The 22263-nt window shown below is 48.3% G+C and overlaps 1 protein-coding gene across 2 annotated transcripts; it reads right to left on the bottom strand.

Moving 5' to 3' along the window:
• Positions 1-546: 546 nt before the first annotated feature.
• inhbaa (inhibin subunit beta Aa) lies at positions 547-21343 on the bottom strand. 2 transcript variants are annotated; one of them, XM_084940308.1, is made up of 3 exons: positions 21153-21343; positions 20034-20787; positions 547-4528 (listed from the first exon to the last, which is right to left on the bottom strand). In XM_084940308.1, exons 2-3 carry the CDS (start codon positions 20575-20577, stop codon positions 3708-3710), a joined length of 1365 nt encoding a protein of 454 aa, XP_084796434.1. In that variant the 5' UTR covers positions 20578-20787; positions 21153-21343; the 3' UTR covers positions 547-3707. The 2 variants fall into 2 exon arrangements, with proteins under 2 accessions (XP_084796434.1, XP_084796433.1); XM_084940307.1 differs by having other exon boundaries at positions 20034-21343.
• Between the last annotated feature and the right edge of the window lie 920 nt (positions 21344-22263).

Genomic DNA, 22263 nt, shown 5'->3' with positions numbered 1-22263 from the left:
GGAAATGACTCTGGACACCACCTGTAACACCTGCTGCAGGTGTTCAGGCCCGCTCTGTGTTTATGCTCGCATGATTCGTGTCTTTCCTCTCAGCTTGTTCCCACTCACTGTTTTCAGTTCAGAGTGCAGAGCAAACACTCAGGCTCCCAGCGGCTGTAATAAGTCACAGGTCAGCGGAGGGTGACCTCTGACCTCTGTCCTCGTGGATCGCAGCTTCAGCACAGACTGCATTTTTGCCTCTGCGTGAGGAAGCCAGTTCCCGCTGCGCCTCCTCCTCGTGCACGAGTGTGGTTTAAGGAGTGTGGTCCAAGAGTGGAGCCTTAAACCTGAGGGTCACCATGGTAACTGTATTTTAAAGCGACGATACTTAACGTTATATCTCTGTGTCATCAATGCAAACGATGGCAGCGAGAACCAGTTTGAAACAGCTCTGAACAGCAAACTTCAGATCACTCTAGTGACTTTGAGGAAGAGGTCAGAGGTCAAACAGGACATGATGTTTTAAACACGTCCAGTTTCACAGGAAAAGAAACGATGACTCGTGACTCTTGTGTACGTCCTTTAAACTTTAATGGTGAAGCAGAAAAACAAAAAATACTATAAAATAAATTAGATTAGAAAAATGCCACAAGCACATTTGATTTGTACAACAAAGCAATGCAACATACTGGAATCTGATTTCCATATATACAGAATAAAAAATAGACTTTTTATTCTTTGTCCACTTTGTTCAGTGTCAGTATATTTTTTTTTCATTTCAATATAAACAAAATTTGAACAAATAACAACCACGTTTTGTTTGTTTTTTTATTTTTTTCTTCTTTTTGAGTTTTTTTCTGCACTGACGTTTTGTTTGTGTCCATGTACACAGGACCAACTCCGAGGTCGTCCCACAGTCCAGAAGAACAAGAGGAAGCTCCGCCCTCCTCCATGAAACCATCATAATAACAAAAAAAATCCAAAAAGTAAAAACATGTAACTTCATCAAAAAGGCGACAAACACTCCAAAACTTTTGGTGAACAAATCGACAATACTGATAAAAACACACACGACACAGAAACAGCCGGAATCTGATTGGACGGCATTTTCTACTAAATTTGCGGCTGTGGATTGTCTTTTCTTTTTTCAGTTCAGAACAATGAAGAGTAAAGCATTGTGGGAAGTGGAGTTCTTGATGTGCAGAGAGCGAGAGGATGAAACAACAGCAGAGAAACTAAAAACATGAAAACTCACTCAGGACAAAATAACTGCAGGAATCATTTTCTGTGTTTTTCTGTAAAATCCTTTTGAATCAGATCATAAATTCATTGCTTTTCATTTAAAAACAAACAGATACACAAACTCGACTCTTTGGTCTCCTAAAGCAAACTAAGACATTAAATATCAACTTTAACAGCTTTAATTTCACTGTCAAAATTGAATTTTCACCAAGTCAACTGAATTTATATGAAAATTCCCATTTCATGTATCCAAAGTGCCATGTTAACAACATTTTATATGATTAATGCTGCGTTTATGCAGCGATTTGTCTCATAGGAGAAAAACTTCAAAAATTTTACCCGATTTTAACTAAAAAAAATTTTAATTTTAGCCCCTGTGTGGAAAAATCCCATAAAACTCACAACGTAACTTTAATAAAGACATAAAGGCCGCTTTGTTTTTGAGTTCATTGAGAAAGATGAGATGCTAATGCTGTAAACATTCACCACAGATAAAGACGTGAACGTGGATTGCAGAGGTTCGATAGGCGGGTTAGCTGTAGGCTAGCTATCACAGAGAACTTTAGCTAGCCTGTTTTACAAACGCAGGAAGTGGATCCCACAAAAGTGTGTGACCAGCACGTTTTCTAAGTGCTTCACTTTAGCAGAAGTCCTCGGAGCTTCTGACCGGACAGACCGGAGGTTCCCCGTGTGATTATGTAAGTACTTAGCTCCATATAAACATATTAATCTGTACATGCTAACTGGTTGGCTAGCACAGCTATATAGCAACAGACACGTGCAGATTTAGCCAATCAGAAGCCTCCACAGCTGACCTGCCGCTAAGTGTCAGAAAGCAGCAGGTGAGTGGAGAACGTCGTTTTCTGGAGACATCTATTGTGTATCTACTGTTAGCAAACGTTTGCTTAGTAATCTTTTATAAATCTAGAACCGTTCTGCTTTTCCTGATTTCCTGTCATGAAGCTCATGTTCATGTTAAAAATGTAGAAACTGTTTTTTCTGGAGGCCTATCTCCCCCCACCACTCCCCCTGCCGGTGGCAGACGCCCTCAGACATCGGTGCGTTGGTGGTTCTTGGTGTCCGGGGATGGGCGTCCAGGTACACACCGGCTCACTCCTTGGTGGCTGCTTATCGGGGGCTGGAACCTGGGGCTCGGTCACTCTGGCACAGCTGGCTGCCGGCGGAGCTCACGGGCACGTCACTGATACCCCCCTGGCTTCTGCTCCACGGCTGCTGAGTGACCCCTCATCTGGGACTAACCTCAGCTCTTTCTGGGATAGTGGCACAGCAGCCCCTCTGTTGGTCTTCCTTGGTCTCTTGTGCTCTGAGGGCCTCTAGATGTCTGGAGTCTTGATCTCCTCCATACCTGCTTCATGCCCTGGAGGACGGGGCTGTGGCCCCCCCACACCCTCTAGCAGATCATGCTGTGAGTACAGAGAGCTGGGCGTGGGCAGCAGCTCACTGAGAAGCAGTGACAGAAACAAACAGAAGGGGATGCAGCTTTCCTGCTAGACTTTTATTGTGAAACAGCATCAAGACCAACATCCTGAAATCAAACGTACATTCTAACGCGAGTCAGCCACCTGTCCACGTGCTTTTGGCAAAATCAGGATTCTCTGGCAGTGAGCGTTAGACGCCAGCTTCAAGCCTCAGCAACCAGGAAGTGACACAACTGATGACACGCTCAAGTATTTTGTCAAGACTAGTGGGGCTCAAACCTGTGACCTCCCTCCGGTCTGTCCTCTCTGTCTGTGGCTAATCTGAACACGAGTGTCGCTATAGTGCAAAAAATAAACACGTTTGAAACGCTTCTTTTAAAAAAGAGACATGATAACACAATATATTATTAACAACAATAATAATATTAATATACTTACTGACAATAATAATTATAACATAAAGAAGTGTTTGGTTCCAGCAGCCGAGCCAACTTGTTTCTTTCAAGTATCTCTCAACACACACACACACACACACACACGCACACACACACGCATCACAAACGTATACTTCTAAATAAAGTACAAGAGTCTTCTTCTGTCTTCCTCCAACATTTTGAGAAAGTAAACATTTGGGGAGCCGACAAACGGAGACAAATAAAATACAATAAGGTCTGAATACGTGAAACAAGTTGCATAGTTTTGAGATTTTTTTCTTCTTTTGTCGCATTTTTTTCAGGCACCTCGTCTCTCCGAAGTCGGTTCAGCGGTGCTTGAACGTCTCAGCCACATAAATAAGCTTCGCTCCTCCGTTTGTAACAAAAATATATTAGAGATTTTTTTCTTCTCTTTTTCTGAAAGTGCCGTGGAGACTCTCTGAGTTCTGCTGGACGAGTCTGGAGCAGAGTTTTTACCCCAGAGGGCGACCTCGAGGGACGGACGGAGGCGAAGGATGAAACGCAGTCAATAAAAGTGACGTGATGATCCTAGAGTCAGCTTCCTCCCTCTCTGGGTTCAGAGGTGCTCCTCCTCTCCTGCTCAGCTTTGCGTCTACGAGCAGCCGCACTCCTCCACGATCATGTTCTGGACGTCCTTCTTGATGATCTTCTGCTCCTCGTTGTAGTACAGCATGGACATGGCTCGTAGGCGGGTTGGCACGCAGCACGACTTCACGTTCTGGAAGGGGCTGTAGCCTCTCATGCGGTAGTGGCTGATGACAGTGGAGTGGAAGGACAGCGTGGACCCGGTGATGCTCGCCACGTGGGAGGGGCATTCGCCCTCGCAATAGTTGGCGTGATAACCGCGTGGAGCGATTATCCAGTCGTTCCAGCCAATGTCTTTGAAGTCGACGTAGAACTGCCGTTTGCAGCAGACACGCACCTTCCCGTCACACTCCAGCCCGCGCTTCCTGCGCCGCTGCGAGTCGCTGCCGTCTCCCTGCCGGACCACGGCCATGAGGAAGGGCCGGTGGGACTGCTCCCGCTGGTTGTTGCGCTGCGACGTCTCAGCGCTGCCCGAGACCAGGACGATGGTGGCGCCGGTGTCGGCGCAGAGCGGGCAGGACACCCTGAGGCTCAGTGTCGTGCTTGTGGCGCTCTGCAGCAGGGCCTGCACGGCCGCCGACACCGGGAAGGTGTGCCAGCCGCTGCGGCGGGTGTCCACCGTCTTCTCTGACAGGAGGGTGTCGTCCTGCGGCAGAGACGGACGTCCGCCGGACGGGTGGTGCTGTTGGAAGAGGCGGATGGTGACTTTGGCTCGGCTGCGGTTGGTCTTGGCTAAACGGAGGAAGAGCCAGACGTTGGCCTGCTCCACCAGAGACAGATCGCCGCCTTCTTTGGAGAGGACGAAGTTCACCGTGCCCGGAACCTCACCTGAGACGGAGACAGATGGAGAAGGACGGTTAGAAAGACTGTCATACCACCTACATTCAAACAGACCAACCCGTCCATCCACCCCAACCTCAGTCACCTCAGTCACTTCGTGAGTCATGTGACTTTGACCAGTAGAGGGCGCGGTGACCTTTTGGACTGTTTCACTCACACAGCCGTGAACCCGTCCTAATTGTAGCATGCACACATTTTACAACACGTCAGCAGGGACACACACACACACGCACACACACACACACACTGAGGACTCTGTGAGACACATGTGAGCTACACACAGCTGATTGGACTCTTCCTGCTGACTCGGCAGCAGCGGTTGGAGGTTTTGGAGTCAGGCAGCGTTTAAAGCAGCTAATGGTTCCCACCAGGAGCTCGGTGTCATACCGCAGCCCGGGACGAGCGGATTTACTGCAGCGTGTCTGAAAACAAACGAAGCGTTTCCCTCTGCAGGTCACAGCCAGCCAAGCTGTTTGAACAGGAAGTCAAATATTGCATTTTCACGCAGCAGCTGCTGGCTTCCTGAGCAGATAGTTTTCTATGTAGGCGATCAGAGTGGGGACGTTTACTGGCTGAATCATTTAAGGCTTCAGCAGCTCCCTGGAGGAAGCTCCCATTTTATTTTGATAGCAGACTTTGAGCAAAAAAAAGAAAACAGAGCCGTGAAAGTCAGTTTACAATCATGTGAAGGAAAGAAAAGGACACACACACACAGACATTAAAGTTCTCACAATCTCTGCAGGGAATAGCTGAATTCCTGCACACACACAAAACCTCCTCCAGCATGCAAACACACACACACACACACACACACACACACTGTATCTCGTATCTCCTAGAAGCCTCCACACCAACAGCACCAGTTACGCCGGTGTTGCATAAGCTCCTCACATCACCTTTCCCGCTCTCTCCCTGATGTCTGTCGCCCGTGGGCGTCCGTGCAGAAAGTCAAAGTCACGATTTGGGAGTTTCTGAACGTCAGCTGATGAACGGTGCGACTGGGCGGCTCATGTGCGTATGCGGAGGCGGCCGGCACTCGAGCGAGTCCATTAACACAGTTCAAGCGACAATTCGGAGGCGATTGTCTCGCTTGCATCATCGTCGACACTTCACGAAGATAAGGAAATAAAAGTTCATTCATTGTTTCTTAGAATAGCTTCTGCAGCCTTCAAACAAGCACACAGATCCTGTGAGAGCGTAAGGGACCAATCTGGCAGCGTGGAGCTGAAGCACGGCTTCTGTGGGTTTCTGTGGGCACTCGAGCAGAACCACGCTGGCATGGCGTGGCGTCCATGCCGCTGAGAGCAGCCATGTTTTCACTCATGATGCTGAAAATGGATAAAGAAGTAGCTTTGTTGACCTCTTATTCTATTTAAAGGAGCAGTTCAACTCAGACGTGCTGCTTCTGCCCGGCTGTGGTGATGTGAGGTGTTTTGAGGGTATCAGCTGCAGGTTTCTGCTTCTTTGTTAGTTTTCTCTACACAAGCTCATAAAAATCCACAGTAGCTGCATGTTTGCATCTTTAGGCCGGAGCCAATCAGAGCTGCTCGGTCACGGCCGAGCAGCGGACAGACGCTCGTTCACATCTGCGTGCAGAAGCGATGGGAAACGCGCCGCTCGTCCTTGATCTCATTCTGTGAGCTGTAAAATCAACTGTCATAAAAAGCATGAAGTTTTCTTATCACGAGCCCAGAAGCAGCCAAAACATTCCTGCACTGTAATTTCTCAGAGAAAGCTGCAACATGTGTGAGCCTGAGAGATAAACAAGTATCTGGACTGTAACTGAACGCTTTCTTTGCTACAGCGCACAGGGTTAAACCCGGCTGTAGGTCATGTGGCCGTGTGGTCAGATGTGTGGATGCTAAAGACGACAGTATGGACGACTTCTGCACCGTTTCCCTAAAACCAAAGAAAAGTGAATGGAGTTTGGTTGGGCAGCGACTTTGAGCTGTTCCGTCTATTTTCTCATGAACTAATGTAAGAAAAGAATTTGCCACACGCGTCACATGATCGTGCATGAGTGGGTGGGTTTGAGGCTGGTCCAGATGCAGATCCGAAGCATTGTTGCCATTAAATGGGAAAAATGTCAGGAATGTGCAGCTTCTGTGGAGTTTGGAAAGCTTTTACTGTCAGAATGGAAAAAAGGAAAAAGACCAAAAGAAACGTTGACACAAAGTTGGACACGTTGGTCTGAAGCATCACTGCGAGCTGCTGCTGCTCAAAGAAGAGCGACAGGTGAGAGCAGGTGGACGAGCGACAGGTGGAGCAGCAGAGGAGGCGAGAAAGGAGACGCTCGTTTACACTCTGCGACCTCTGCGAGCCTTCCCCTCGCAGCTCATCACTCGCTGCCTGCTCGCTGCTAATCCCCTCCATCTACACGAGCGCATCGAGGACACACACACACACACACACACACACACACAGTTAAGTTCAGTGTTTTCCTTTGATTTACTTAAAGTCTTATCAGAATAAAGATAAATGTAAGGTGGGGTCAGAAGACGCCAGAAATAGCTTCTATTTTATTTAAGAAACTCAATTAAAGTCAACAACATCGTTTAAACCATTAAACACCAATTTAGACCCATTTCGGCCGAATTTAGATCCTGAAACACTGATTCTAGAAACGCTTTTACATCATATTCGCCCAGCAGCTCGTTCAACACCCACTGCAAACCTAATACGAAGCTCAAACCATCAAATGTCGGCTTCAGATTCACAAAAACCATCTCATACCTAACTCTAACCATCAAACACGGAGCATTGATAACCATTTTACACCAGCGTTACACCACTCACTGCCCACCGATGAAGACCGGCTGCTGTGGCTGCTCGCTCGCTTCTTAGGGTTTGGGGGTAGAGCCGTGTTTGGGTTTTAACTCTGACGGTTCAGCAGGAATCTGACAGTCAGGAACGATAAACTGACCTCTGAGTCCAGCAGCGTTCCCTCCCCTCCATCGGCGCGGCGTGAAGATTATTATGACTGTGACTTGATTTATCAGACCAAGCTAAACAGACTTCCTGCCAACACGCAGCACAAACACGGTTTGGTATGTTGTTAAAAGGACGGCTGGTTTATTATAAATCTTATTAAATCCTCTCTAATCCCCTCTGTCACCCACACGGGGGAGAGCTGACCAGTGTTATTGTGTTATTGGACACCTGGAGGTCAAAGGTCACACTTCATGACGGCATTTATCTGTGTTACTAAAACCACAAACACAAACTCCAAACCTAATCCCATCACAAAAACACTCAGGTCAGCGCCACAAAAGGAAAAAGCTCCGCTCGGAGCGCCGCTCGGAGACCTGCTGTGAGGGAACAGCCATCGGAGTTTGAGCTCCACTTTGTCACACTCACACATATTCATGTGCTACAGGTACAAGTCAGGAGCCAGCAGGTGAGATTAAAGAGGGCGTTGGCCTTCAGAGGAGGCGGGGCCTAACCTAAACCACTAAAGCTGGATTTGACCGTTGACACGTGTGAGTGAACACACCCTCCTTCATCATATCATCCTCTGTTCCCCATGTTTACTCACACACACACACACACACACAGTGCCCATGTTTGGACAGATGGGTACTGAGTGTGTGTGTGTGTGTGTGTGTGTGTGTGTGTGTGTGTGTGTGTGTGTGTGTGTGTGTGCCCTGAGGATGAGGATGAGCTGCTGGTGTGATCAGGCTGCGTCCTCACACAGTCCTGCTACACGGTGAAACCTGCAGGGTCACAGCTCTTCCTGTGAGGAGCAGGAAGCCCTGACAGCGCCTCAGTCCGTCCTGTGCGTCCATATTTGACTAAAATCACGGATCTCTGCTGTTTCTCAGAGGGTCAGCAGATCAGGGTTCCTCCTCTGAGGAGCGAGAACATGAAAACTCCGACCTGCAGCTGCTGGACTAAAGTCCAGAAGTCGTGACTCAGCGTCTGCGGTCAGCAGTAACCAAACAACCGTCTCACTATCAAACAAAACAGCCGACAGCCGTTTCCCAGAATCCTCGGCTCAGATAAGCTGTAGTTTATTATCATTCAAGCACTAAACGTGTATTAATCCGCCGCTGAAAAAAGTCCCTAAAACAGCCAGTGCTGTGTTTGTCTCTGCAGCGAGTGAGACGTTTGTCAGAAGAAGCTTGGTTGGTGTTCGTCTTACGTCTGGAGTCGTGTTTGTCCTGACCGCCGCCCAGCCGCCCTTTCTTCTGTCCTACAGTTTACATTAGGAGGGCGTGGCTGGCCCCGGTGTTTACCTGCACAGGTTAAATATGCTTCAAGTTAAGCATGTGGAGAAAGGCTTTAAAGGAGCTGCTCAGCCTGGAAAAGTCTGGATTAAAGAGCTGCAGTTTCACATGTTTGTGCTTTGAAATTAGAAGCTGAGAAATGAAAAAGGAAAAAACCTCCAATAAAGAGGAAATCGTCATGTGACCAGAAAGAAGAAGTTACAGCTCAAAATTTTAAATCCTGAGACTCTCCATCGTCAATAATTCGCTTCAACACAATGATTCAAACTAATTCAGACTGGAGGTCACATGATTACAAAGCTGCTGAGCCGTCACAGTGACGTCAGTAAACCCAACGAAATGGCGAGGAGGCGTGGACGAGCTCACCAGCAGGCTCAGCGCCGGGTGGAGGGGCAAACAGGAGTGTTTAATAACCAATCACAGCTCGGTCACGCTGCACGCAAAGACACAATCAGAGGTCACATGACACAAACACTGTGATTGGTCAGTCACAGTAACGTGGACGGCGTGAAAACCTAACTTTTACTCATCCAATGGTGTCACGTGCTGCTGGCGTGACAGTGATGTGCACATGCACGCAGGACGTGGACGCCGAGGCCTCCAAAGGCGCCATCTCGAGGCTGAACAGGTGGAGACGTCACAACGCGCTGCACTCAGTCCTTCAGTAAAAGAATGTCAGTTAGCTTCAGGTAAAGATGGGTATGAAGAAAAGTGCAGCTTTGATCCCCTGGCCTCACATGATGGAAGTGGGCGTGGCTCCAGCAGCAGCAGAGCGGGCACTAGCCATGGCGCTCCTGAACGCTGAGCTTTGGCAAAACTACAGAGTTTAACCTGAGATTGAGAACAAACACCTGAAGACCTCTCTGTGGTCTGGATTAAATACTCAGACTTTGATAATAAAGCAGGACGCTCTGTGGTGACAATAACCCGACTGAGAATCTCTAAACATCGGTAAAAAACCAAACCCTGCGAGCAGCTGGCGTCGCTGAGTGTCCTGCTTCTGATTCGTCTGTTTCTGAGTGTCTAAACAAAGTCTGTGAACATCTGATCCTGGTTTCTCGAGGCTTTGATGGAACGCAGGTGTTTACAGGAAGTGGCCAGCAGGCAATTTACAGGACGCCCGTTTCACCAGCTAAAGGTTAAAGTTCACCACATCAGCACTGATCCTCTGCGTGGGAGGAGCTAAGGAACTGGACTCGTTGCGTTTGTTTCCATCCAGTAGTCGCGTGTCGTGCTTCTATTCTCACTTCGAGGGACAATAAAGTGAAATGAAAGCAGCAGAGAAGTTTCAGATATGGCTCCCGGAGCTGCGACGGCTCCGCTTGGATCGGTAATTTGCTAAAACTGTCGCATCACGTGCGCCGGCTCTTAGTACCAAATAAAAGAGGGCTGTAAAACGATTCCAGCAGTTTCAAACACGAAGACAATAAAACCCCGGAGAGGCCGTCCCAGCGTTAAACCAGCCAACACTCATACTTCTGTTGTTTTAACAAAGTGCTTTTGTGGCCTGTTTCTCATTTTCAGCCCTCGTCTGAAGCACATTTCTCTCCGGGGAACGTAAAAATTTGAGCTAATTTCAAGTCGCAGTGCTGTCCTGTGGCTGAGCCTGCCTGTCAGTCTGGGTTCCCAGGCCAGTTTATTTATACCGAGAGCAGATAAGCAGCCCGGTCTGACAGACAAACGCCAGCGAGACTCTAGCACAGCGCCGCTTAGAGAAAACGCCGCCGTCTGACGTGACCGTCGACTGCAACACCAACATGCAGACAGCTTCAAACCCGCCAGAGTCCTGCTGCTTCTTCTCAGCTCTAACGTCATCCACCATCAGACGTGCAGACGGATGCACAGCAGCTGGGCGTGTCCGTGTGAAAACATCAATCCAAAGCTTTCATTTCAGAGGAACATCGGAGCAGGACGAATCTGCTCAGTGTCAGCTGACAGGTCGCACACAGACGACCTTTAAAGATGTCGTTACTCGGACGTTACTGAGCTTTAACCAACAGATATCTGTGTGCCTTCAAAGGGCAAAGGTGAGTTATCCTGGTGTCTTCAACATAAAGCTCATTAATGCTGAGAGCAGATCCAGCTGATGCTCTCAGTTTCCACACGGGATAAATTAACAGCTCAAACTTTTCCTGGACTCGAGACGAATGAAACCAGTCACGCAGAAGAAGCTGGTTTTTATCTGCCTGTCTCTTTATCTCTGCAGGAAAAGTCTTATCTCAACTGTTAAGGTAACAACTTCCCTTTAACGTCACAACACATGAACAACATTTAAGAGCGCTCCTGCTCTGAGCCACACTGGGAGCCTCCCAGTGCTGCCAGTCTCACTCTGAGCCTCTGATGTGGTAAATATAAACCCGATTGTTTCTCTGTGCGGTTCATCCGGGGACAAATGCCGAGGCTCACACAGATTCCTCCTCTCTTTCCCACTCATTCCTCCCCCGGTCCTCCCTCTCTGCCTAAACTCTCCGATTCCTCCCAATGGAGCCACACAGCAGAGAGAGGACAACGAGGAGAGGTCTCACTCTCATGCTGTACTCACTGTCTTCTAAACACAGCCACACCTGGGATCAGAGACCCAGAATAAACATGGCCTACGCTGGAAACCAGTCAGCTGATCTGCTTACTTCAAACCTAGTGGCCAGTTTTCAGGGTTTCCAAGTATCTAAAGAACATATCTGGACTAGTTCTTCCTTTTCTGACCACTTATGAAAGTCTATGAAGGCAGAGCTGTAATTTCAGTGGCTTTGCTTTTGTTTAGCAAACAAGGTCGACCAGAACCTGGACAACAAGATGGAACCAGACAGTCGTTGGTAATTGAAAGTTTACAGACCATCAAGATGCATGTGGTGGTTCAATAGAACTAGAATATCTGCAAGTGAGCTGGAGGTCTAACAGGGTTAACTTCCAAAAACTGATTAAGGCACCAGAGGTGGGTCTACGGCTGGTCTATGATTACTCTGTAGCTGGTCTATGGTTACTCTATAGGTGGTCTGTAGCTGGTCTATGGTTACTCTATAGGTGGTCTGTAGCTGGTCTATGGTTACTCTATAGCTGGTCTGTAGCTGGTCTATGATTACTCTGTAGCTGGTCTGTAGCTGGTCTATGGTTACTCTATAGCTGGTCTGTAGCTGGTCTATGGTTACTCTATAGCTGGTCTGTAGCTGGTCTATGGTTACTCTATAGGTGGTCTGTAGCTGGTCTATGGTTACTCTATAGCTGGTCTGTAGCTGGTCTATGATTACTCTGTAGCTGGTCTGTAGCTGGTCTATGGTTACTCTATAGCTGGTCTGTAGCTGGTCTATGATTACTCTGTAGCTGGTCTGTAGCTGGTCTATGGTTACTCTATAGCTGGTCTGTAGCTGGTCTGTAGCTGGTCTATGGTTACTCTATAGCTGGTCTGTAGCTGGTCTGTAGCTGGTCTATGATTACTCTATAGGTGGTCTGTAGCTGGTCTATGGTTACTCTGTAGCTGGTCTGTAGCTGGTCTATGATTACTCTGTAGCTGGTCTGTAGCTGGTCTATGGTTACTCTATAGCTTGTCTGTAGCTGGTCTGTAGCTGGTCTATGGTTACTCTATAGCTGGTCTGTAGCTGGTCTATGATTATGGCTGGTCTGTAGCTGGTCTATGGTTACTCAATAGCTGGTCTATGATTACTCTATAGCTGGTCTATGATTACTCTATAGCTGGTCTATGGTTACTCTATAGCTGGTCTGTAGCTGGTCTGTAGCTGGTCTATGATTACTCTATAGGTGGTCTGTAGCTGGTCTGTAGCTGGTCTATGATTACTCTATAGGTGGTCTGTAGCTGGTCTATAGCTGGTCTGTAGCTGGTCTATGGTTACTCTATAGCTGGTCTGTAGCTGGTCTGTAGCTGGTCCATGATTACTCTGTAGCTGGTCTATGATTACTCTGTAGCTGGTCTGTAGCTGGTCTGTAGCTGGTCTATGATTACTCTATAGCTGGTCTATGATTACTCTATAGCTGGTCTATAGCTGGTCTGTAGCTGGTCTATGGTTACTCTATCGCTGGTCTATAGCTGGTCTATAGCTGGTCTATGGTTACTCTATAGCTGGTCTATAGCTGGTTTGTAGCTGGTCTATGGTTACTCTATAGCTGGTCTATAGCTGGTCTGTAGCTGGTCTATGGTTACTCTATCGCTGGTCTGTAGCTGGTCTATAGCTGGTCTATGGTTACTCTATAGCTGGTCTGTAGCTGGTCTGTAGCTGGTCTATGATTACTCTATCGCTGGTCTATAGCTGGTCTATAGCTGGTCTATGGTTACTCTATAGCTGGTCTGTAGCTGGTCTGTAGCTGGTCTATGATTACTCTATCGCTGGTCTATAGCTGGTCTATAGCTGGTCTATGATTACTCTATAGGTGGTCTGTAGCTGGTCTGTAGCTGGTCTATGATTACTCTATAGGTGGTCTGTAGCTGGTCTATAGCTGGTCTGTAGCTGGTCTATGGTTACTCTATACCTGGTCTGTAGCTGGTCTATGATTACTCTATAGCTGGTCTATAGCTGGTCTGTAGCTGGTCTATGGTTACTCTATAGCTGGTCTGTAGCTGGTCTGTAGCTGGTCTATGATTACTCTATAGCTGGTCTATAGCTGGTCTGTAGCTGGTCTGTAGCTGGTCTATGGTTACTCTATAGCTGGTCTGTAGCTGGTCTATGGGTACTCTATAGCTGGTCTGTAGCTGGTCTGTACCTGGTCTGTAGCTGGTCTATGGTTACTCTATAGCTGGTCTGTAGCTGGTCTGTAGCAGGTCTATGGTTACTCTATAGCTGGTCTGTAGCTGGTCTGTAGCAGGTCTATGGTTACTCTATAGCTGGTCTGTAGCTGGTCTGTAGCAGGTCTATGGTTACTCTATAGCTGGTCTGTAGCTGGTCTGTAGCAGGTCTATGGTTACTCTATAGCTGGTCTGTAGGTGGTCTATGATTATAGCTGGTCTGTAGCTGGTCTATGGTTACTCTATAGCTGGTCTGTAGCTGGTATATGGTTACTCTATAGCTGGTCTGTAGCTGGTCTATGATTACTTTATAGCTGGTTTGTAGCTGGTCTATGGTTACTCTATAGCTGGTCTGTAGCTGGTCTATGATTATAGCTGGTCTGTAGCTGGTCTATGGTTACTGTATAGCTGGTCTGTAGCGGGTTTATGGTTAGTCTATAGCTGGTCTGTAGCTGGTCTATGATTACTCTGTAGCTGGTCTGTAGCTGGTCTATGATTATAGCTGGTCTGTAGCTGGTTTATGGTTACTCTATAGGTGGTCTGTAGCTGGTCTATGATTACTCTATAGCTGGTCTGTAGCTGGTCTATGATTATAGCTGGTCTGTAGCTGGTCTATGGTTACTCTATAGCTGGTCTGTAGCTGGTCTATGATTACTTTATAGCTGGTCTGTAGCTGGTCTATGATTACTCTATAGCTGGTCTGTAGCTGGTCTATGGTTACTCTATAGCTCGTCTATAGCTGGTCTATGATTACTCTATAGTTGGTCTATAGCTGGTCTGTAGCTGGTCTGTAGCTGGTCTATGGGTACTCTATAGCTGCTCTGTAGCTGGTGTGTACCTGGTCTGTAGCTGGTCTATGGTTACTCTATAGCTGGTCTGTAGCTGGTCTGTAGCTGGTCTATGGTTACTCTGGTCTATGATTATAGCTGGTCTGTAGCTGGTCTATGGTTACTCTATAGCTGGTCTGTAGCTGGTCTTTGATTACTTTATAGCTGGTCTGTAGCATGTCTATGGTTACTCTATAGCTGGTCTGTAGCTGGTCTATGATTATAGCTGGTCTGTTGCTGGTCTATGGTTACTCTATAGCTGGTCTGTAGCTAATCTATGGTTACTCTATAGCTGGTCTGTAGCTGGTCTATGGTTACTCTATAGCTGGTCTGTAGCTGGTCTATGATTACTCTGTAGCTGGTCTGTAGCTGGTCTATGATTACTCTGTAGCTGGTCTGTAGCTGGTCTATGATTATAGCTGGTCTGTTGCTGGTCTATGGTTACTCTATAGCTGGTCTGTAGCTGGTCTATGGTTACTCTATAGCTGGTCTGTAGCTGGTCTATGATTATAGCTGGTCTGTAGCTGGTCTATGGTTACTCAATAGCTGGTCTGTAGCTGGTCTATGGTTACTCTATAGCTGGTCTGTAGCTGGTCTATGGTTACTCTATAGCTGGTCTGTAGCTGGTCTGTAGCTGATCTATGGTTACTCTATAGCTGGTCTGTAGCTGGTCTGTAGCTGGTCTATGGTTACTCTATAGCTGGTCTGTAGCTGGTTTTTGGTTACTCTAAAGCTGGTCTGTAGCTGGTCTATGGTTACTCTATAGCTGGTCTGTAGCTGGTATATGATTACTTTATAGCTGGTCTGTAGCTGGTCTATGGTTACTCTATAGGTGTTCTGTAGCTGGTCTATGATTATAGCTGGTCTGTACCTGGTCTATGGTTACTCTATAGCTGGTCTGTAGCTGGTCTATGGTTACTCTATAGCTGGTCTGTAGCTGGTCTTTAGCTGGTCTATGGTTACTCTATAGCTGGTCTGTAGCTGGTCTATGGTTACTCTATAGCTGGTCTGTAGCTGGTTTTTGGTTACTCTATAGCTGGTCTGTAGCTGGTCTATGGTTACTCTATAGCTGGTCTGTAGCTGGTCTGTAGCTGGTCTATGATTACTTTATAGCTGCTCTGTAGCTGGTCTATGGTTACTCTATAGGTGTTCTGTAGCTGGTCTATGATTATAGCTGGTCTGTACCTGGTCTATGGTTACTCTATAGCTGGTCTGTAGCTGGTCTATGGTTACTCTATAGCTGGTCTGTAGCTGGTCTATGGTTACTCTATAGCTGGTCTGTAGCTGGTCTATGGTTACTCTATAGCTGGTCTGTAGCTGGTCTATGGTTACTCTATAGGTGTTCTGTAGCTGGTCTATGATTATAGCTGGTCTGTACCTGGTCTATGGTTACTCTATAGCTGGTCTGTAGCTGGTCTATGGTTACTCTATAGCTGGTCTGTAGCTGGTCTATGATTACTTTATAGCTGGTCTGTAGCTGGTCTATGGTTACTCTATAGGTGTTCTGTAGCTGGTCTATGATTATAGCTGGCCTGTAGCTGGTCTATGGTTACTCTATAGCTGGTCTGTAGCTGGTCTATGGTTACTCTATAGCTGCTCTGTAGCTGGTCTATGGTTACTCTATAGCTGGTCTGTAGCTGGTCTATGGTTACTCTATAGCTGGTCTATAGCTGGTCTATGGTTACTCTATAGCTGGTCTGTAGCTTGTCTATGGTTACTCTATAGCTGGTCTATAGCTGGTCTGTGGTTACTCTATAGCTCGTCTGTAGCTGGTCTATAGCTGGTCTGTGGTTACTATATATCTGGTCTATGATTGGTCTATGGTTGATTAATGGTTGAGATCAGGGCTGAGTTTCTTTAGTCTGATACTGAAGATCAGAGCGTGTCACCTGTTTGGTGTCACAGTTGAGAGGTTCTCCATGTTGGTGTCCCGAAAGTCCTCACCCTAACCATCCACCAGCTCAACGCTGGCCTTGTGGATGGTGGGAAGTTGATGGTTTCTGATCAATAATTGTGGATACGGGTCTGGAGCATCTTCTGGGTCTCTTCACTCATTTGAGTGTCTTTGCACGGCTAGTCTGGACCTGTTTACTACGGAGTGATTCATCTCTGCAGACACACAGCATCTCAGTCACACATCAAAGCAGCCAAATATGAGGCGACAATGGCCTCAGACCAGCGGCAGCCTCGTGGCTGTAAACACGCCGTTAACACGCTAAAGCTGCGTCACGCTAAGACCTTGATGGACAGGGAGGAAAGATGAGGAGCAGAGGTGGAGAAGATGAAAAGATGGATTGAAAATAACACAAAGAATGGATAAACAGAGAAAAAGAAGAAGATGGAAAAAAAGAATTATTGCCAAGAAAAGATGAGAGAGAAGGAGCGAGATCAAACAAGGAGCAGCGGGAAGAGAAAAATGGGAGTGAGAGAAAGGAAAACAGAGAAAGGAAACACGCTAATTGTAGTTTATTTTCATATCTTACAGATGTTTTTGTCCTATCAGCCACTTCTATTCACTGCTTCCTCTCAGTTGTTGCAGGTCACTGAACCTGAACCTGAGCTCATCTCACGGATGCTAGTTTGAATCCCCAGACAGAGGCGGCCACCAGAATAGACCAACAATGACCGGTTTATTCTGTCTGCCACAGTGGCGAAGGCTAGATGGAGGTTAGAGGGGGCAGCAGAGAGCGAGAGGGGGAGGCGAAAGTGGATTGAGGAATGTCGCTAATGATGTGTTCAATTAAGTTCAATTAGCCTAATTGTCCTCTGTGTGTGGGGAGAAGAGGGGGGAAGATAAACAGAGCGGGCTTATGGAAGGAGAAGGACGGACAGATGGATATTGTGTCTGAGCTGCTAAACGGAGGTTGACACTTGGTCTCCGCCAAGAATCCAGTTGTCCCTCTGCTTCTCTGCTTGCCATCTCCGTCGCCCAAAATAATTACCGAGGTCCCTGAATGCCTCACTTAGTCCTGACAAAGCACAAGACTGGCAGGGTGAAAAGTATTCTCATGGCGGATCAAGTAACATCTTAGAAAAACAACAAGGTTTTATCAGATCAGGGGGAAGTGTCTGCTGACGGTGTCGTCGAGGCTTAAAATAAGGTTCCACACACAAGACTGGAACAATCATCCAAGGACTGGTACTGGACGGGCTGGAGTCAACCATGATGCTGGCTGTTTTATTTAACATGTACATGTTCCCAAAGTGAATTCTGGGAGTGTTTTCACTGGTGGTGGCTCCACAGACTCGAGTCTCACCCAAACTGCTCAGCGACCGCTAAGACGCTAAGACCGGTTGGAAAACCGGGCACATTTCATCGTATGATAAGCCTCATCCTTTGTTTGGGCCAATATGGTGATGGCACAAAGTTCTGAGACTTCCTGTGAAAGAAAACACACACCCACAGTGTCAGTGGGAAAATAATGATGGAAGAACCAGTGTTATCACAGAGGGGGTGGAGGTGGGGGTGGATGGGCGGGTCTCCTGCTTTGTTTTGATCCAAACTCTGAACTTTACCAAGTAAAAAGCTAAAACGTCAAACTTGAGCCACAGCGCCGCCACGTCAGGGCGGAGGGTATCGCACCGTTCTAACTTCACTATTAAAGTCAAGAAAACCCAAGCAGGTGATTAGGTAGAGGATCATCAGGGGGTCCTTTTGTCCCTCTTAGTGGGAAACTGCCACAGGGCTTAAATCTGGGACTCTCCACCATTTGACCCTAGAACTGAAGAAGCTTCTCGGATGAGAGGTGAAACGTCTTCAAGCAACTTAAAGAAGTCCAGACGCTTTCCTTTCCAAGCTCCTTAGCCTCCGATGACCTGGACGACTGAAAACCCAAACAGTACTGAAAGTGCTCGACACGCCGGCATGGTGAGAGCTGTGAGCTTTTATTTAACTGGAAATATTCTCTGTCTGACATGAAGAGGTAAAGAAAATGTAAATCTGAAGAATGCACATTTGCAGGCACTTCCACAGCTTCACTCTGTAGCACTGAAACACGACTTCAGTATGACTCAGAATAAAGACGTGTGAGTGTAAAACAGAAAATCACTACACGTGTAGAAGCCAGCGTCACTGCATCAGCTCAGTGTTTCCAGCAGCACACAGGTAAGAAACCAGCAGACACATTTCACACTAACTTTGATTCATTCAATGGATGCAAACAAAAAAAGAGAGCTTATGCAGTCATTCTGCCCCCTGCTGGCTGACACATGTGCTAACGTGGCTGCAAACTGGTGCTAAAATATTAAGAGCAGACTGCTGAGGTATATTTAATGATTCAGAGCATGAAGTGAAAACTGCTCTTACTTTAAATGGACGCCCGGCCGGTTTGTGGGGTGATTTCTTTTGTGAATGAAGTTCACACTGAGCGTTTTCTGTTTTCTGCCTGTAATCTGAATTAGCGTCCTTAGTGCTGTGAGATTTCAGCAAGGCCGTTGATTTGCCTTGAACGCTGCCTTCAGTCGCTGCCAGCAGGAGCGTAGCGACGGCCGAGAGGCCATAAATCTGAGCCTGAGGAGAATCAGGGCGCACAGAGCTGCCTCTGAAATGTGGCTGTAATGCATAATGAGGGTTAAGCGTGCTGCAGGCGGCGTCTTCCTGAGACTCTGAGCACAGCAAAGGTTTCGGCCGGTTGATTTTATTGAAACGCCGGCGACGTCGAGCTGTCTGACAGCTGATCGTGATTGGCTGTTTCTAACTCTACGAACGAGATCAAACTCCGTGTTTTCCTTTCAATAAAAGCTGCTCCTCTCCGCCTGTTTGCACAGATCCACTTCATAAAATTCTTTTCCATCTGCTGTTCCAGACTCTCGCCTACAGAAACTCCAGAGGAGGAAGAACACGTCACAGTCCCGCCCACACCGCTCGACTGACAGGTGAGCCGATCGAGGACTTCAGATTTGCTTCTACATCTATAAACCCCACCTCTGTGACCGACCTAAGAGAGTTTAGAGTGACCAGAATCAACCTGGAAACACAGAAACACACAGGAAACAGGAAGAACACTGGAGTCACCAGGCTTTCCCAGAAACCTGGAGACTCCAGCGAGCGCCGCGACGAGAGCAGGCAAAGCGGGACCTGCAGCAGGTCTGAAGGTCAAAGGTGACGCGCAGAGGAAGAACGCAGTTAACACCTGACCCCCCCCCAATGCACACACACTGTCTCCTGCTCTTTTTTTTGCTTCTGTCTGTCAGAAACACATTACAGCCCTGTTACCACTTTAAGAGGTGCACACACACACACACACACACGCGCACACACACACACACACAAACACACGCGCACACACACACACACACAAACACACGCGCACACACACACACACAAACACACACACGCACACACACACACACACACACACACAAACACACGCGCACACACACACACACACACACACACAAACACACACACACACACACACACACACACACACACCGGCAGTGACACACGAAGGTCTGACTGTAAGTACATAATGAGGTATTTTCTGACAACAGCAGGAGGTGATTACAGAGAGTGTGTGTGTGTGCGTGTGTGTGTGTGCGTGTGTGTGTGTGTGTGTGTGTGTGTGTGTGTGTGTGTGTTGGAGGGGAGTGGAGGTGTTCGACTGAGTGAGTATGCAGGTGGAATTAAGCAGGTGGACACACACACACACACACACACACACACACACACACACACACTTCCTGTCTCGTGTTGATGTCACACTCACCGGGCTCAGCGAAGGTGATGATCTCCGTCGTCTCCTGAACATCGCCGCCGTCTCCCGCCCGAGCTCCCGCCGCCGATGGTGCTGCTGCCCCTCCTCCTCTTCCTCGGCTTCCCCTCCCTCTCACCTCCTCCTCCCCCTCGATCTGCACGCTGCCGTCCTCCGCCACTCGCCCCACGTGGAGCTTGCGCAGGGCGTTGAGGAGCGCGGCGCGCGGCACGGGCCGGGTGATGTTGGGTCGGGCCTGGAGGTGCAGCATGTTGAGGATGTGCCTCTTCACCGCCTCCACCACGTCTTGCTGAGCCGCCTCATCTTCATCTTGCTCGTGCCCCCTCGCCATGCTATCCCCCGCTGTGACCCCTTCGTTCCTCCGCATCCTGGCCAGGGCGCAGGAGGGGCAGTGGGAGCCGGCGTCCGGCTGGTGGTGAGGGTGGACGGTCAGGGAAAGCGGCTGGAGCCCGGGCCCCGCCGGGTCCGAGGCGGAAACGCTGCTCTGCACCTGGACCAGGAGCAGGAGGGTCCAGCTGAGCAAGGGCAACAGCGACATGACGGCAGGGGATTCAGAGATGCTGCCGGATGCTCAAACAGAGCCGAGGAGACGAAGAAGAGTCGAGTTTGGTAGAAAAGTGAAGAAAAACTGAGTCCTGGATGAAGAAGAAGAGTGTTTGAGATTCACCTTCCTCCTCCTCTGCTCGCTCTCTCACGTTCTCTCTCAGAAGTTTGGAAGCTGCAAAGTTGAGCTCAGCTCACAGTCCACCTGTGAAACGGAGGAAAAAAAGCTGTAAAGAAACCAGACACAAAAAAGAGAAAAACACACAACGCCGGCAGAGAAAATGAGTAATCCGTGTCTTTTTTGTCAGGGACAGATGGCTGAAAAATGTGGAGGCGTCACAAGAAAGAAAGAAAGAAAAAACAAGAAAACAAGAAAAAAGGAGAAAAAGTCTCAGATGTGATGAATGGATGATGAAGTCTGCAGGAGGATCCTGGTTCCCGGGGTGAAGTCGCCGCACAGAGTGTGTGTCTGTGTGCGTCTGTGTGCGTCTGTGTGCGTCTGTGTGTGTCTGTGTGTGTCGGAGAGGCAGTTGGACTAAGTTAAGACGGGAGTTCCTCGCTCTCCTTTACCTCGTTCTCTCTCTCTCTGTGGTGAATGCCTTCCCTCGCTCACCAGTTGAATGGTTTTAGCGGAGTGGGCTGGACTCTCTCTCTCTCGCTCGTCTTTCTTTCCCTCCCTCTGCTTCTCTCTCCTCTCGCTCGCCCTGGCAGCCTCCCACCATAATTATATCTCCCTCCTTCCCTCCCTCTCTCTCCTTCACTCCAGTCTCCTCCCATCCTCCTCTGTGACTCATACCACTCTAACTTTTACCTTCTCCCTCCTCCCTCCCCCCTCCCTCCCTCTGTTTGGCTGTTAATGGAGCAAAGCTGGTATTCCTTTATCCCTCCCTCCCTCCCCTCCTCCCACGGTCGGCTGTGAATGAGTTGCATGTCGAGGGGAAAATTCTTGGATGAAGTGGGTTTGTGCTATGACTCTCCTGTCCATCTGTTACCCGTTTGACTGTCTATCAGTCTGTCTGACACTCTGCAGCTACAGTCAGCATGGCATCACGGTTCATGACTGTGCCGTCTCGTGCCGCGGCGGGCAAAGCGGCGGGGATTCCTTTACCCTAAAGGCAAAGAAACGGGCACAGTAACCAAGAGGCGGTGGGCTTCACGTGCCCCGCCATCGGCTGACAGTGGTGGAGGTCTGCAGGCGTGACAGAAGAGCCTCAGTGATGAAGAAAAACAAACAAACCTAAAGTTTCAGTCAGCGGGTGGGATGGGGGGGGGGGGGGGACCGGAGGGAACGCTGACAAACGTGGAAAGTTTGAAGGACACGGATGAAAGCAGTGAAAGCAGCAGTGAAAGCTGTGATGGAGGTGATCTGAGGACGCCGTCACAGAGAAATAACCACCAATGTGTTTCGTGGTTTCTATCTAAACGGTTTCTTCAGGAACACCAGGGGTTCTAAGTTCTAGTGATGTTCTGGTGCCTCGAGGTGTTTTTTGAGGGGATGGTAAATGGCCTGTATTTGTATAGCACTTCACACAATCAGTCATCCACACATTCACACACTGGTGATGGCAGCTACGTTGTAGCCACAGCCACCCTGGCTGCCGGACACTGGCGCCACCGGGCCCTCTGACCACCACCAGTAGGCAACGGGTGAAGTGTCTTGCTCAAGGACACAACGACCGAT

The sequence above is a fragment of the Perissodus microlepis genome, chromosome 9 (genome assembly GCF_051167445.1).
Source record: "Perissodus microlepis isolate ML-2025 ecotype Zambia chromosome 9, ASM5116744v1, whole genome shotgun sequence".
Taxonomy (NCBI): Eukaryota; Metazoa; Chordata; class Actinopteri; order Cichliformes; family Cichlidae; genus Perissodus; species Perissodus microlepis.
Note: the sequence above shows the minus strand (reverse complement) of the source record. Positions and strands in the feature narration are given on the sequence as shown.